At 34.6% G+C, this 15,799-nt stretch overlaps 1 protein-coding gene across 1 annotated transcript in view; it reads right to left on the reverse strand.

Moving 5' to 3' along the window:
- Window positions 1–5,166: 5,166 nt before the first annotated feature.
- Window positions 5,167–15,799, reverse strand: part of LOC121423056 (neurogenic locus notch homolog protein 1-like) — a 47,824-nt gene continuing 37,191 nt past the window's right edge. Inside the window, exons 38-49 of the mRNA XM_041618330.1 lie at window positions 14,959–15,318; window positions 14,400–14,522; window positions 13,383–13,499; window positions 12,771–12,893; window positions 12,010–12,123; window positions 10,869–10,997; window positions 10,231–10,341; window positions 9,783–9,899; window positions 8,852–8,977; window positions 8,192–8,311; window positions 7,021–7,134; window positions 5,167–6,223 (exon numbers count right to left, since the gene is read on the reverse strand). Of these exons, the coding sequence (XP_041474264.1) occupies window positions 6,069–6,223; window positions 7,021–7,134; window positions 8,192–8,311; window positions 8,852–8,977; window positions 9,783–9,899; window positions 10,231–10,341; window positions 10,869–10,997; window positions 12,010–12,123; window positions 12,771–12,893; window positions 13,383–13,499; window positions 14,400–14,522; window positions 14,959–15,318 (1,709 nt within the window). The 3' untranslated portion in view covers window positions 5,167–6,068. The remainder of the gene's footprint in view (window positions 6,224–7,020; window positions 7,135–8,191; window positions 8,312–8,851; window positions 8,978–9,782; window positions 9,900–10,230; window positions 10,342–10,868; window positions 10,998–12,009; window positions 12,124–12,770; window positions 12,894–13,382; window positions 13,500–14,399; window positions 14,523–14,958; window positions 15,319–15,799) is intronic.

The following is a 15,799-nucleotide window of genomic DNA, read 5'->3' on the forward strand; positions in this document are numbered from 1 at the left end:
TTGTATTATAAAAATTGATAATTATTTGACTTTTGTGAACAGTGTTTTGTTATTGAAGTGTTATATTTTACAATGTATCGTACACACTTTGATTTTGAACTGAATAATTATTATTACAAAACAAAAAAGGGGAAAAAACAGGTATGACCCCGATGAACGAGAATCGTGGCTCTATTCACTCTTTCTATTGCTATAAGGCATTGCATTTTCGTGAAATTCCCATCACATTTGTTTCGTTAGGATTTGAGGGGGGGGGGGTAAGAATGTAATGCTCGAGATTATCAGGATCACTAACTTATAAGTTCCTTGTATCTTTTCAGTGATCCTTCCACTATTCTTAAATATACTCACTTTTGTTATAATGTAATTTTATTGAAATATTTATATTTCTTGATTTGTATGTTTTTATGAAGATTGTGGTAAATAAAATTTCAATTTCAATCTAAATATCAGCGAACGAGAAAGAAGTAGAAATGCAATCCAAAACTACAATGAAAACTTAAATATAATAGATATAGAAGAAATGTTTTTAGCAATCCGATGTTGAATTGCTTCCCAAGCACAGTCTTACACATTGATTTCCAATTACAAAAATCAACATAATTATCGAAATTACTGAAATCTACAATAAAATCACATATAAAGTTCAAGTGGAAATATAACGTTAAGGTAAATCAATGCCAAGCAAAAAAATATAAATCAGGGAAATCACATATTTGATATTCAAATAAACAATCGAAAGCTTACCTTTGTATATCGATCTGCAACCATAACTAACTTAAGTCAAATTGAAGAAGTTTCAGCAAATCCGGCTGAATAAAATCAAAGCAAAGATTGGTATCGAGACACACTATCTGCACTGTCAACATGCAGGGCTATAAATAAGGTCACCAAAGTATAGGGGGAAGTCAATCGTCGGCTAATATAGTGCAATAAGCGTAGGGGCTTGGATGGGTCCTTAAAATAACATTAATTTTGGCCTATTATCGTGTTTACGCGTTTGCGTGCGATATTAATTTTCAATATACACTTGAACTGTGGGCTTTTGCAGTAGACATAAATGTGTATTGTTTTAAATGTAAACATTCATAAAAATATGTATATCAGATAGCAGTGAATCACGGGATGCTGCATGATTTCATGGTTATTCTCTAGTCTAATCACATCCTTTTTCGAGGAAATGGGATATAATTCATTGTAAACTGTTCTCATTTTGTGCAATATTTCTTATTCGTTTACTTGTTTTGTCTATGCACAGCAAAAACTGTGGTGTTAACCGGTGTACATAGAGGACCACACCAGTTATTTTACACCGGTGTTAAATTGGTGGTGTTAGTTTTACACCTATAGGTGTTATTACATCACCTACGGTTGTTACATTTACACTCTTTGGTGTTATGTTCAATCTCTAGGGTGTTATTTTAACACCTCAGGGTGTGGTCCTCTATTAACACCAATTGGTGTCAGTTTTAACACCACAGTTTTTACAGTGCGTGTTCTCATCCGATTGTGAGTGATAGTGAAGACCGGAAGCATGAAGGGAGTAGCACCTAATCATAAAATAATTAAATTTAGGTGTTTCTATGAGTTCGTAGTCTATCAAATTATCTTTTTCTCAGACGGGGAGATTTTTTTTCTTTTTTGTTTCATCTATTATACGGTCAATTATTTAATACTTATATTTATCAGGAGAAAGTTATTGACCGCAGTACGTTTTAAAAACCCAATTCGTAAATACAGTACATACTGTTAACTGATATTTACTGACGAGTACTAGAGCACTTTGGATTACAACCATGTCATGACACCCGACTATAATGCCAAGGACGACTCCCCGTGGTTAAAAACCACGTCAGCTTCACAGATAATCCCAAGTAAGGATATCGCTAATCACTGATTAAATTGAAACATCAGTGATATGAGGGAAAGTGCGCTGACAATGCAGGCAACTGCCATCTATTGTGGTAATTGAGGATATTGCTTTCCAAGGAAATCGATTTCAGCTTGAGCCAAGAAAAATTCAAAAAGGTATCTCTATAAAAAAAAATTAACCAAACGTAATAAAAGAAAAATAGTAAGGGTAAATTAATTATACTTGTAACAAAGTCAACCTGGACGGGATACTTAAAAAAATGTTAAATGTCGGTCAAGCTTTAAATAAGGCTATTATCTAAATTACAGTCACAAGGTTATGATTAACAAAAAAAAATTGTGTCATCATAGATAGAGCATCTCGTGAACGACTTTGGTGAAGCTTTGTGGAGCGTTGTGGCCCAGTGGATAAGTCTTCTGACTTTGAAACAGAGGGTCGTGGGTTCGAATCCCAGCCATGGCGTAATTTCTTTCAGCAAGAAATTTATCCACATCGTGCTGCACTCGACCCAGGTGAATGGGTACCCGGCAGGATTAATTCATAGAATGCATGAGCGCTGGAAGGCAGCTAAAGCCGGGGTAATAATAACAACGTCCCTCGGAATAGAATACTTCTAGATTGACGGCGCTATATAAATGCCTATTATTATTATATAAACGCTTCTTGCAATTTACCCCAGAGATGAAGTTGGCGTCTCCCTCGTTAACGTTTTTTCCTAATTTTTATTTCTTTTCACGGCGATCAGTTATTTAGTCACTTCATAATTTCTTCATTACCAGTACGTGGTTGCAATCATAGGTATTATAATTTTCCATCTAGTTACATGCAGTCGGAAAGATAATGAGCGTAAAAATTGCACTTACAAAAATCTCGTAAATTTCTTGAAAAGCAAAGTTTATTCATAACGTATTATAAACGGCACATGAATACGATCTTAATTATTAAGAAAAAAGTGAAAGACAATGGAATAACACTTCAGAAGGGAAAACCATTATTATAATCTGCCTATAACAGTTCTCAAAGCAAGGTATTGATTACTAATCATGAAATTAATGTGCATGAAAATTTCAGTCAATACATTAGAAATATAATTTGTAGCTTAATAATTCGTAAATAATATTTCGTGCAGGTATTGAAAAAGTCAAATTTGAATACATATAGCGGCATAAACATAACTAAAACTATTGTTAGGGTCAATTTTACGATTTCCATTTATAATAGCTATGTCTTTAACATTTCCATTTAGAATAGCTATGTCATTTACGATTTTAGAGTATTTTGATTAGATTCATTACCATTTCTAAACACGTTGACATGCATACGATTAAATAAATTCTAATATCTGTCACTTTTTGTTACAGTACTTTAAAAATTACCAGAACATTTATCATTATCTATCCGCTGTCATTCAAACTTCTGCCAATCTGTTTCTCTGTTTATCCATACCTTCCATGCAAGTTTGATCTTAAAGTATCTGATTCTCCTTGTAAAATATCAATCTCATCAAAATCTGGGCAGGTGGGATAAAGTAATAGCATGTAAAGAAACATAACAACGCAATAAACACCGAATCATGCCCTAATCATGCTTTCGTCATTAACAACAAGACATTCATACACTTCATTAAAAAATTGTATTTGTGTGTTGTGTGTGGGTGGGCGTAAATTTGCGTGTGTGTGTGTGTGTGTGTGTGTGTGAGGGTGAGTGTAGGTGAGTTGAACCTCCTATAGCACCGTGGTAACTGCATCTAATAACAAAGGTGATTGTGACAGAGGCCAAATGAATTAAACGTCAATATAATTACAGGCACGCGAATAAATCCATTTTGTCGACCATTAATCCGAATTCGAGTTTAGATTAACAGAAGAAACATCCATGATATAACAATAAATAAATATGTACAATATATAGTTCAAATCAGGGATATGTTTCAAACGATTCACATATTATCATCTTGATTTTTATTACTTTAGTGTCATTTCAAAGTCGATCAAATAACTTGTCTTTGATTACAAAATTAGATTCACGTTTCAATTTTCCAAAATAAGAGAAATTAAAGAGTTTAATATTCAACTGTCCATTTCATTTTAAGAGATGAATTGTATGTTCGGCACATCCGAATTAGATATATCTAGGCAATCTACACGTATACTGTATTGAACCTGAGCACAATTTTTAAAATCCCGAACGAAAACGGCCCTGCCTGACGTCATGATTTCTAATTCTTAGAAAGGGGAGATGCAACACAATATAAAACCAAACCATACTGGAAACACATGTAAAACTTAATAACATTATACATAATTTTGTTAAAGAAACGAAACATTTAAAAATGATTTAAAACCGAAAAAAGGTATGGTAAGGTATAAAAGCAACATTGAGAGCAAGCTCAGACTATTTTATGTTAAATATCACACACAATCCAAGGTACGATATTTGAAAAAAAGGTCATATAAGTAGTGTAACACTCTTAAGATGTAGCGTGGTAATATGGATGAGTGTTAGCTAATGAAGACTTCAATAAGGGAATCCAACTCAAAGTATATAGAGTTCAGATGATATTTATTCACACAGACATATATATATATATAAATGAACAGTCGCTTGTGGAGAACTCGGGCACTCCCCTATCAAGGCCTCAAAGGGCAGGAGCGCAAGCTGGTGGAGTGTAGTCCGAAGACTAAGGAAAGAACCCTGAGAATATCAAGCCCCCCTATTTTATACTCTGAGGGGATGTGTTTACCCCTTTGTACTTATCTATAGAAACTGCACATGTGTAGACTACTTAATGAAATATAACAAAGGACAGGTCTGGAAGATGCAGGTAACAAAGAGTAATAAATAAAGGATTGAGACGAACTAATGAAGGAAGGAAGATTAATCTAAGGGAATCTATTGTTTGTCACTGAAGATGGTGTTTACATTTGGGTAAGGTATTGTTAACAAAGGGTAATGTGATTGTATCACTGCCTGAATATATTGCATGGCCTTGTGATGTATACTGTGGTCAACTTCTACAAATTTGGGATGAATATTTTACTCTTACAGTAGTTTTCTCAACGTAATTTTATCTACAATATAGTTACATTTATCTCATGTACTGAGCTACTCCTTCAAATAAAAAAAATATTTCAACGAAACTTTGAATACGAAAAGGAAAGAACGCATGCAATTTATTCGGGTGCAAGAAAACTGTATAAATATAGAAGATCATAAATAAATGACACACATAACGTAAATTTTGATTGCTATACTTAGACAAAGGCATTGGTATTTATTAAAAAAATGTTAATAATAAAGATTACTCATACACTGTACTTACGTAAAGATTACGATACCAAAGTACTACATAAAGGTCAACACGATCAAAGAACATTCAATGGAAGCTCATTAAATTGAAATCATGTCATCAATATCATCATTATTGGTCGTTTTCAAAATGACTAATTGAAAACCGGAATACAGTAGTATTCGACATGTATAACAAAATTTAGACCTTTGATTAGAATTGATCGATAATTTTGAATTGATTATGTCGCTACACATAGTGACGGACTTGCCAATCTCCACCAAAGTGCTTTGGAACATTATGAGACAATGCACTTTACAATCCCTGACAAATGGGTACAATTTATATTTTGCATATACATATTTCAAAAGTACAAAGAAACCCATGAAGATGATCTAGGACAACAGAGTAATATTTCATCTTGAGAACTGGACTAGCTTATTTCCCCTCCAGCAACTGATAGAAGCTGAAGAAGCACCCTGGCGGCGTTTCATGAAAGGAACTGTCAGGTATCTTTTTCCTCGAAGCCTTCTTTATCCGACGGTTGCCCTAGTAGCAATCAGACACTTTCTATTCTCAGCCAATCAAAATCAAAGGAAGTTGCCAGATCAGACAACTTATATGGAACATTAAAACTCTCAGCAAGATCGGGTGTGAAACTGTTTTCCATGAAGTTGCAAAGATTTTATTTGTTTTTATATCAATGTATATGATGGTAGCTGGTCGGTTGTAAAGTCTGCTGTGGGCTAAATGTATTTATCAATTTTGTGTGTGATTTCATCACAGCATTTGCGTTCAGACGATCCAGTCCCTGTAAATCGAATATAAAGCCATAGGGATGACAATAATTTGTTCAATATAATGTTCGTTTAAAGCGAATATATCTAAGTATTCATATAAAAATGTCTATTCTACTTTCTTTTCTCGCCGGCCACAGAAATGACAGGCTGCTATTAACAATAAGATAATGAGAATAAATGCTAAAGAGGCTAGAATTGCGATGATGATAATCCAATTCTCTTCAAGGCTTGTCGAGGGGGACTGTGATGGGGCAACGAGTCCTGGAAATGAAATAAGAAAGATACAGTAGGTTTTAATTAAAAATTAAATCTGTGATTATTCCCAGTTTCCCGGTTGACATTTTAAAAAGTCATCATTACTTTGACTCAATGAAAAACTCTCTTCGGGTGACGTTGAATAACTTGAATTATCTGCAAATCTGTTTTTTTTTTCAAGCAGAAGTTGATTTCTACTCTACATAATTATACTCGGATTGCATCCTCTTCATTGTAAACCGTTATATCATGACATAAAGCAACAATGCTATACAACTGGACAGAAACAATCCTAACGATATCATAGAAATGAGTAAATCTCAATTTTTTGCACCAACGAAATATGTTAAGTATAACTACTGATGGGTAAACACCAGTTATTCGACCTCTGTTAATTTTTGCTTTTTATTGAAACCATTTCTCTAAGAGATAATGAATGATTTCCTATTACATTCACACACTTCATTCACCATCACTCTTATTAATTCATTTGAAAGTGAATCAATTCTTTTATGGGGGGGGGGTAGTTCCAATAAAAGTATGTGTTGATAGAGACTTGAAATTAATTGCGAGTCAATCTATTTGTTTGTTTTTTCTTCATTAACTGTAGATTTAACACTGCTTGCTGGTCTGATTCTTTCAACATAAATTTTCAATTCAATTCAGTTATTTCCATAATCTCAATAATCTACATGAAATCGACTCACAAGTCCTAAAATGCAAACATCGATAACAATTAACAATCATTTACAATTATGTGGAAATTCACTTATAGCGTAATACCCCTGGGAATGATAACTTACTTGTTTCGCAGTCTAAACCAATTGTATCTGACGGACAAGAACAGACATAGATTGATCGAAGATTCATACACCTTCCTCCGTTTTGACAAGGATTCGAACTACAGTGATCAATTTCTGTTGAATTGAGAGAAAAAATTATTCATGTAATGATAATTACAAACTGTGTGTCACTTACACATAACATGCATCTAACACTTCCTACAGATCGCTCTACAAGAATGCAACATTTTTAAAACTAGCTTTATAAGCATGCTAAGATAAGCGGTTCCACACTCTGCACTTCACATAATAACTTCCTGCCAGGTCACATTTACCACACTAGGATTAGGTTTAGTAAGATAGGAATGAACTCAATAACGGTAATTATCATTTGGGGTATGATTTTAACTTATGACAATTACATGCAAGCAAATATACATTATGGGATTGTAATATGGATTGGTACATTATAAACTGCTGATCAGATGCAAGATGACCTGTAGCTGTAAAGAAATACTTACACAATATCGATTTTTTTTTCTAGGGGACGGAATTCTTATTTTGTACCAGAGGTTAACATAATGTTTCATATGTGGTGAATCGGGTTTACTATTACGAGGATCCAGCAAGCTATGCAATATCTATACTAACTTTGATATTCAATTGTAATTGAAACGGTTTATTAAACAAAAAAAATGAAAATACAATATATTGCGAAGTGATATTAGGTCAAGAATATTGTGAATAATAACCCCATTGATATATTGATATTGAAAATAATTTCTACACTACACATGGTATCATATGATTTCTTGTAAGTGATATTGAAATGTTTTTTCACAAACGATATTTATCCTATTGATTGAAAATAACTGATAAATTATAATGAGATGAAATTTGCTATTGAGTCAATCGAGTTCGCATTATAGTTCCTCATGGTATTTTTGGTAACACTACATTTGCTCCAGTCTTAATATCTCAGAGGGCATAGGGATAGAGTATGCAATATAATTTTTGGTTCAGAATAAAGTAAAGTTAACGATCAGGGATTACTCAGTTTTAGAGGTTAGATTTTATGTTTGACTTCATGTGCAGATCTAAATTTTTTGCTGTGCTTTTGGGGTAATGAATGATTTACTGACATTAATCTGTTATCGTTTGAGAGCGAAACTTGTCATCAATGTATTCTCACCCTTTTCGCAGAACAATCCTTCGTATGAAGCCGGGTCACATCGACATTCATATGCTTCGTTTGAGATCGGAACGCAGGTTCCATTGTTCAGGCACCTATGATTTCGGCATACGTCATCAGCTTTATCAGACAAGGTTTCGTGTAAACAAAAAAAAGTAAGTTGAAAAATTAGTACATTTATGTGCCCGCCCATTAACGTGGTATTACTTCAAATTAATAATCCCGATGGTAATGAAATAACCTTTGATATAAATCAATCTAGAAGTTAATCAAGTATTTGTTTATTTTGTGTCTGCGTTCATCGATCATCAATTGTCTTCAAACACCCAAATGAACTTGGTGATATCCTTTTCACTGCATTAGAAACTGAACATGTTCATTTGCCTGAAAAGACATGTTTAGTCTAGATGGTCTACATACATTTATATTTCATCTTGCAGTCATCTTATGACCAATCATCATTATTGCTACAATGCGAAACCGTGATCATCAAAAGTATTGTGATTTTGTTCGCTATCCATGTGTCCAGGTTTTAATTATGATTATGATAATGATAATAAAACACTAAAACAAAACTGTTTGTATGATTAAGTATTTGAGGCTGCAGCGATCGCTTTTTTATTTTCTACAGGAAATGTGAAATTAATGTAAAGCACTTACATATTGAACACACGGAGCCAGAAAATCCCTTTGGACAGACACACTGTGCAACACCGTTCTGTTTGATACATGTACCATCATTCTGGCATACCGTGCTATCAGAACAGATCTTTCCCAATGGGTCAGCTGTATTGGAAAAGATACAAAGCTTTTGTTGGGGCAAATGAGCATAAAGACATTATTGTATAGGAATATATGAACATAACCAGCCTAAAGATTTAAGGCTTGGATCTGCCCCATATGATTTATTTTAAGAAGTTGAATGAAATATTTAAAGATGGGAACATGAAAAAGAAAATGAGACAGAAATATGAAGAAAAAAGGAACAGCATACGAAGTAGGTACACGTTTTCGAACCGTATATTTTTCCCTAATTCAACTGAGAAAAATATTAATCGCCGTGCACCTTTTTTTTTCTTTTTCAAAGAAAGTCTTTATTCAATATTTCTCCACAACGCATATAAACAAATGCAAAATGTATGTGATACATCAAATTCAATATCATACATATACACAATACATAATTTAAATACGCTCGATGTGCCTCGATTCATCAAGATATACAATAAACTTATTTTGTTGCATGTGCATAGTTCGTTCTATCTCATGCTGATACTTTAATTTCTTTTGAAATGATGAGAATGACGTGCACCTTATTATCCCGCCAACCTTGTCAGGGGCCATTGAACGACTCTGGAAGTTGGGGGCGACTTACATGTAGCTGAATGGAGGGGGGGGGCGCTGAAATGCAACCCCCCCCAAAAAAAAAAATCAGATAGTAATTTTTACGGTTTTGTAAATTTTTTTAGTGCGGGTTGGTCTGTGTGAAGGGGGGGGGGGTCTTCAGCCCTCCCCTAATCCAGCCCTCGATTCCGTGTCTCCTGCCTGTTCACGATGATGAACAATTTCACTATGATCAGGAGCACCTTACCTGTTCTGCAGTCATCACCAATCCATCCATCAGGGCAGTTGCAGAAGAATTCTCCTGATACAGGTTCCACACAAGTGCCTCCATTTTGGCAGGGTAAGCTACGACAGCCTCCGCGAGCTGCACGAAAGGAGATTAAGATACAATAACGAGTATTTAAACTTTACACAAAGGCATTTCATTCGAATACGAACGTCCGAACCCTTAATTGTAACCCTTCCTGAAATGTATTCTGTTGGTGGTCTAGCTCATATCGAAAGTTAAAATGTAAGTAAATCTTCTTCAATTCAATTTTAATAAAAATGTAGTCATTGGCTCGTAGCCTGAATAGACATAGGGAGAAATATTTTATAAAATGTTCAAATTAAAAATAGGCGCCATCATTATTTTTAGGTAAATATGTTTGATTTCTTTTTTATGAACAATAATGTAATCATGTCAGTATACTTACATCCCCGGCAATCAGGTCCCAAGTTTGCATCGCAGTTACATCTAAATCCATTGACCTCGTCTGTGCAATCGTATCCATTCAGACAAGGGCTACTTGCACATTCATCGATTTCTGAGAACATTTATGCACACATAAATACGATTGGTTAGCAAATTAAGGGGAAACCATAAAAGGCTTACATCTGCCATTTCTAAAATGATTTGTCTCTTTTGAAAGACGTGTACTGTATTTGTCTTGTTTGGAAAGTATATATCAAAATACTCATGGCTCTCTAATTACTGCTACAATGACATATAACATGTCAACATAAATACCACCTGATGCAAAATCAAATGGATGCTTGAGATAAAATAATTTCATGTTGTCTATATTAGTCGGTCTTTAGCACCCCCGGTTATTTCTTATGATCGGTGAAGGGGACTTAGGTCATCTCTATTCCAAGGTGTTTCCTCTACTGCACTGCAAACAGTGCAATGGCTTCTCATTGAAAAGTTTCCATCTATCATTTCACAACCGAAAGCTGAACGGGACAAGACATTGATGTTCACTCCTAAATGATGAATGAAACAGCTCACAGTATATTGCTGTGGTATAAGGCATTGCTTTGGGCATTGACATCCAATCTGGCATCTACTCACCTAATTCACAGTTTGCTCCAATATAGCCATCTGAACACACGCAGGTGTACTGTATATCATTACCCTGTGGTGGGACGCAGAGGGCACCATTCTGGCATGGGTTTGTATTGCAGATGGTGAATCCCGCACCTGATAATGATAGAAATCATCAAATCTTTATGATTCTTAAGGTAATTAGGATAAATAGGATATAAATAGGATATAAACAATTGTAAACAACCCTAAATATAAAAAAGGTTCGATTTTTTCAGTACTTTTTGAAAAGGAATTTAGTAATAATATACATTGATAAATGTGATGTGATATCAAATTCTTTTGTGTACTTTTCTTTGAAAAACACCTCATTAGTAAACAAACATGTAACAATTTAGTCACTTAGTTTAAATACACATACGTTTACTGTGAAATTCATATTTGTTTTCAGAATCTGTACCTGTCTGAGTTAAAAAAAGTAAAGTTAACATAAACGTTATTTCTTCTGTCGACGAAGCCTTTCAATATCATGAAAAAATTGTTCATATGTTAAAAGAATGTAAAGATAGGTGATTATAAAATCAATTTTACAATATTCTAACGAGCCCACTTTGCACGTATAAAGAACGAAACGTTTTTCTATTGAAACACACCCCATCTTTTCAGGACTTTACTTCCTGGAACCTCATTTACAATAAGCCAGTTCATAGTTAGCTCATGATTACCTCTTGTCAAATGACCTTTCCCATTTTTTTTTACAAATATGAACACTTTCAAAAGAAGATGTTTAATAAGCTTGAACAGTATGTCAGTGATCAAGTTTTGTAATTGTTCGTGGTATTGTCCACTTTTAGTAATTACTTGGGCTACTTTCAATTACCAACGATTGTGAACACTCACTGTAGTTACTCTTCGGAGAATGTGATGAAAGAATGTTTTAAAAGAAATATATGAATAATCAGTAAATCACAAATTCTTATGTCAGTGAACATTAAAAGCACCTTGATGGTTTATCTCAAATGACCATTTACTGCTCATGCGCAGTTACAACTGTGGAAAGGCTCACTGAACTGTCAGTATAACATTCGATCACAAGGCACCATAATGAAATAATTACAGTTCAATATAAGACATCATGTTCTCAAATCGGTACATATAAATAACTTACTTATCTCGCATCGGTCACCACTGAATGTATCACAGCACTGGCAGGTAAACATATCTAGACCGTTGATACACGTTCCATCGTTAAGACAGGGGTCACTGCTACATTCATCGATATCTGGAGGTAATAAACACAACACCAAAAGGCAAAGATAAGAGGTTGAAACATGGTTGATATTTTAGGAAGAAGGACATTCCTTTGTATTTCAGTCGGGAAGGAAGCGAAGAGAGAAATTAGAGTGGCAAACTACTGTGAACGGAGTATAAAAAAATGAATTGCGAGAAGATGTGAGGATAATGAGAAGGGTTGAATGATAAATGAAACTAGAGTGGAGAGAGAGTGAGACAAAGAGAAGGGGAGGGAGTGGAGGGAGGACGAAAATAGGGGAGGGGAGGGAAGGGGGTTGATGTATAGGAATTTTATTGCTCTCTTGAAGTGTGCTTAACTTGGGAGGTCTTGCGATATTCAGTATCTACATACATCCAAACAATTTTGGGTCGCTTTAAAGGCTAAAACAAATTTACAACTAAATAAAATTATTCATTCTAGAAACAGCTTGGGGTATGATTCACATACGATATGGGAGTTAAGTGGAATGGAGTCTAATAATAATTTCCCAAACTGTATATCAACAACAACACAAGTATGACTTTTTTTCACAGGGCCTTTCATACTTTTCCATTGCAAAATGTATAATGGACAGAAGGATATTCTTCATTGATCAGTTGAGTGCTATTCTAAGAGCCACAGGTTAAATGACATACCAATGTTACAGCGTTCTCCAGTCCACCCATCACTGCATATACATTCAAACTGGTCACCATTCTCCATACAGGTTGCACCGTTAGCACACGGATCCTCATCACACGGTCTCTCTTCAGTGATAGCTGCACAAGAGAATATATTTATAAGTTACTGATATCAAAATAAAAGGCAAAGACATTGGATTAAAAATTCGTTAATTTGGTTAATTATCATGTGGAAATAGTATTTAGCAATTAAATCTTTTATCTTTAAAAAATATTACTACCCTCGTGATTTTTAGCTGAGGCTAAAAAGTAACCAATTGATAACTAATTCAATAACTAGCGAGCCTATTACTTCATGCACTTCATATCTAATTTCTACAGAGTGAATGACAGAATTCAAGAAATTTCAAACAAAGTAACAGAAAAATACTATATTACAATTTCGAAATAAAATTAAAAACACATAATGGAATTCAAAAGGGGGATACCTTGATGCAAATGGTTCATCATTACTGGCATTTTGATTCTATGGTAACAATTTACCAACAAAGTAATGTGTTTTTCTTATCATGTGATGCTTTTGGCGATTGTAATGAAAGTTTGTAGCTTTCTGGTATAAGTACTCACGGGAAATGAGGCAAGCATCATCTACAAACCCGCGAGGACAGAGACAGGAGTAGCCATCAATCTCACTGTAACATTGGGTTCCTTCTGGGCAGGGATCACTGGCGCATGCATTCATTTCTAGATGAAAAATAGATATTTATTAGGTATTTCTTTTGAGCAATGATAGACAATGGATGTAACCCTTTAAAAAAATAAACATATGGCAGCAGGTATACTGAGGGCATATATTCACCTGCTCGTATCTCTAAAAGTCATTGTATATACGTTTTGAGCAACGCATTAATGCAGTTGACACTTTGATGAATATGCATTTTTGATTCCCTGTAGGTTGTGTATTTCTCACCACGCTTTAATAATAATAATAATTATAGATATTTATATAGCGCCATCTATCTAGAAATATACTATTCCGAGGCGTGTTGTTATTATTATTACCCCGGCTTTAGCTTGAGCTTTGTATTTTCATAAGGAACAAGCCCTTGCATTGATGACTTTGTTCCTTCTTGATATTTCTCAATGGGTATTTCTTCATACCTGAGTACCGTTAGTTTAATAGCCAGGATTGATGAAAGAGACCGCTGTTTATCTAAAAAGGGCCTCCTTTTTTGCATTACAAATTTCCTTGTATAAGGTGATGCATGAAAATAAATCTGGTGGCCGAATGAACCCGATATTCTCAGGAGGCTTGCTTTTTTTGTTGTTGAAAAAGTGCAATGCAAGTGAAGCGTGCAAAAAGATATTGTGAAAGATTTGATAGTTGACAAGAACAAATTAGATAGTTATTAAAGAAAATTCAATGCGTTGCCACCAAATTTTACACATCGATGAATATTATCATGCTGAAAGATACAACACAGTGAGAAACTACATAAATAAGATTCTCTTGAAAATTTCGAGAGAAGCCTCCAACCCCGTGCCTTCAGTACGCCAGTAAAATCAATACGCTATTTGACTCATTAGAGGGATCTGTTATCTAAAGATCACATGGAAAGGAAATGCATTGAGACAAAGACATACCGATGTAGGTTTCACATAGTGTTCCAGTGTAGTAACGATCACACAGACAATCGAATTTATTTTGACCGTTAACGCAAGAACCACCGTTTAGACATGGACTAGACGTACATTCATCAATCAGATCTACAGAAAAAATACAATAAGCATATCATTACTGATTTAAAAATAATATTATTACTTCAAGAATAATATGACTAAATAATAAACAAGTTATTATCATATTAACAACCAACTCATCTCCATGTTCACGTCATTGCATTATCCACAATCTAAGCTTCTCGAAATCACAATTAGAAGATGTCATTTAATTATACATTAGATATGGAGCTAAAAGCCCCGATGTTGGTAACATATATACAGCGTTATTAGAATATCTTGATGTAAAGTAAGCAAATAAGAAAATGTGTATTTTTTAAAGGCATTGTCTTTTAAATAGCCATCATCTTTCCAAGGAGACAAATGACTTTATATGAATCTCTGTAATACCATACATGTTATGTATGTTATGACTATTGTGTCGTATTTCATTTGTTAATTCATATGATACTTCAGTCATCACCTGCATTGTCAACAGTGACGTATTTCACCCTAAAGCCATTCTCTGTCTTGCTCCCATCCGATGTGAACAAGGTCCATACGAGGTTATCCGTCGTCAAGAAAGATGGTGGAACGTCTAACCCAGACGCGTAGATGACGCGGGAACCGAGGTCATTGATGTCCCTGCCGTTGCCTACCGATACGAAGTCGTAGTTGAGTTCGGTCGCCATGGCAGGGAAGGACACCCGGATATGGCTTCCTGGAGGTGTCTGTATCAGCCACAGACAGTACTGGTTGTTCTCGTAGTTGGCGGGGTAGTTGGGTGAGCTTAACGTCAGTTCCCCATTGGCAGGAATAGTGTAATTGCGGTTGCAATCTCCCTCTAATTAAAAAAACGTTAAATGAGTGCTATCCTTTAATCTTAATCATGAAGTGGAAGTAAGGCGGAAATACACATTAGCGTATTTACTATTTATTAGGGACATTTACTTCTGTAACCTTTGTTTATATATCTCTCTAGGCTACATATTCAATTACCGAATTATTGTAACAATAGGATTATTCATTTTTTGAGATACGATGCAAGATGTCCATCTTCCAAGTGAAACATCCATTAATTTTTAACATTTCAATCAATTGCACCATTATCAATTTGAAGTTACTGTTCAGTGACATAATGATGCAAAAATATCGAGTTGGTTGATTTATTCAAAATGGTGCACAATTCGCCAATGTATGATAAAGAGCAAAGCGAGCATTCAAACTGTCTTTCAATTAGTTATTCATATTTCTCCAAGCTTGGTTTGATCCAAAACATTACCCTAATCAGGACTTTCAATTTGACTGTTTCGCCTCGAGATATA

Source organism: Lytechinus variegatus, chromosome 10 (genome assembly GCF_018143015.1).
Source record: "Lytechinus variegatus isolate NC3 chromosome 10, Lvar_3.0, whole genome shotgun sequence".
NCBI lineage: Eukaryota > Metazoa > Echinodermata > Echinoidea > Temnopleuroida > Toxopneustidae > Lytechinus > Lytechinus variegatus.